At 44.7% G+C, this 1,661-nt stretch overlaps 1 protein-coding gene across 1 annotated transcript in view; it reads left to right on the top strand.

Moving 5' to 3' along the window:
• The window catches only part of LOC107557633 (serine/threonine-protein kinase SIK3 homolog), a 60,131-nt gene that overhangs the window by 25,772 nt on the left and 32,698 nt on the right, over window positions 1-1,661 (top strand). Inside the window, exons 5-6 of the mRNA XM_016241111.1 lie at window positions 463-587; window positions 1,419-1,542. Coding sequence (XP_016096597.1) covers window positions 463-587; window positions 1,419-1,542 — 249 coding nt within the window. The remainder of the gene's footprint in view (window positions 1-462; window positions 588-1,418; window positions 1,543-1,661) is intronic.

The following is a 1,661-nucleotide window of genomic DNA, read 5'->3' as shown; positions in this document are numbered from 1 at the left end:
ACACACACACAGACTCACTCTCGTACACACATGCACAGACTCACTCTCGCACACTTACAGACTCACTCTCGTACACACACGCACACACTCACTCTTGCACACTTACAGACTCACTCTTGCACACTTACAGACTCACTCTTGCACACTTACAGACTCACTCTTGCACACTTACAGACTCACTCTTGCACACTTACAGACTCACTCTTGCACACTTACAGACTCACTCTTGCACACTTACAGACTCACTCTTGCACATTTACAGACTCACTCTCGTACACACACACACACACAGACTTACTCTCGTTCACACACGCACAGACTCACTCTCGCACACTTACAGACTCACTCACACAGACTCAGTGTGTGTGTGAGTGTGTATTCAGTGAATGTGTGTGTGTGTGTGTGTGTGTCGCTGTTTATGTTTATGGAGTGTTTGACCTGGCCATCTCTCTATCTCCTCAGATTTCGGCTTCAGTAATCTGTTTTCTCGAGGACAGATGCTGAAGACGTGGTGTGGCAGTCCTCCGTACGCTGCACCTGAACTCTTTGAGGGAAAAGAGTATGACGGACCTAAAGTGGACATATGGGTAACAGTGTTTCCCACAGACTTGTACTCTATTTCTGGCAGCATATATATGCAAACTCTTTCTATGCCAGCAGGAGGCGCTGTTGGAGTGGTAGAGATCAAGGTTTCCCTGGTAACCGCTGTACACAAAGCAGCGCTCACAAACGCTGCTTTATCAGACATTACATGCAAGATCAAATGAAAATGACATCCAAAATTTTCTGAAGACTGAAGAATACAGTGATATAAAATACAGTGATATAAAAACCCGCACCGAGTTTCGATTTTGAAACGTGCAGTGCTCATGTTTATTCAACGAAGTCAAAGCCTTTTGGAAAATCTATTTGTGGCGGTCAGTTTTGATATTGTGGTGGGCGCCACAAATAAATCAATGTATGGGAAACACTAGGTAAAAACCAGCATCTGTCTGACCTCTGATCACTAGCGGAAACAGAGCCCTGATAACACATACTAAAGCTGAGCTGACAATGTGATTCATTTTGATGAACTGATACTGACTCTTAAATCCCAAGATAAATCTTGTAGTATTCAAATGTAAACATTATTTAAATGCACCGATCACATAGACATTACATGTGTGAATGCTAATGCATCGTGGACAATGGTGAGGGACCCAACTACTCGCCTGTCAATCAAATGCTGCTCTAAATCCAGTTTTATTCCTGCGGTCGTGTGCAGATTTTGTGAGATACAGCAGAAACACACATGCAGTGAGCGTCTTCAGTGTGCTGTGACACAGATCATGTTATCAGCTCCAGTATTGAGCATGAGTGTGTGAAAGACTCTCTCTCTCTCTCTCTCTCTCTCTCTCTCTCTCTCTCTCTCTCTGTAGAGTTTGGGTGTGGTGTTGTACGTTCTGGTCTGTGGCGCTTTACCGTTTGATGGAAGCACTTTACAGAACCTCCGTGCTCGAGTCCTCAGTGGAAAGTTCCGGATCCCTTTCTTCATGTCCACAGGTACACACACTCACACTTACTCTCGCTCTCTTGCACACTCACATAAACTCACAATCTTGCACACTCACACAGACTCACACTCACACAGACTCACTCTCGTACACACAGACTCACTCTCG

The sequence above is a fragment of the Sinocyclocheilus grahami genome, unplaced genomic scaffold (assembly GCF_001515645.1).
Source record: "Sinocyclocheilus grahami isolate Dianchi unplaced genomic scaffold, SAMN03320097.WGS_v1.1 scaffold613.1, whole genome shotgun sequence".
Classification (NCBI taxonomy): Eukaryota; Metazoa; Chordata; class Actinopteri; order Cypriniformes; family Cyprinidae; genus Sinocyclocheilus; species Sinocyclocheilus grahami.
The sequence above is the reverse complement of the archived record's forward strand: the minus strand, read 5'-3'. Positions and strand labels throughout refer to the sequence as shown.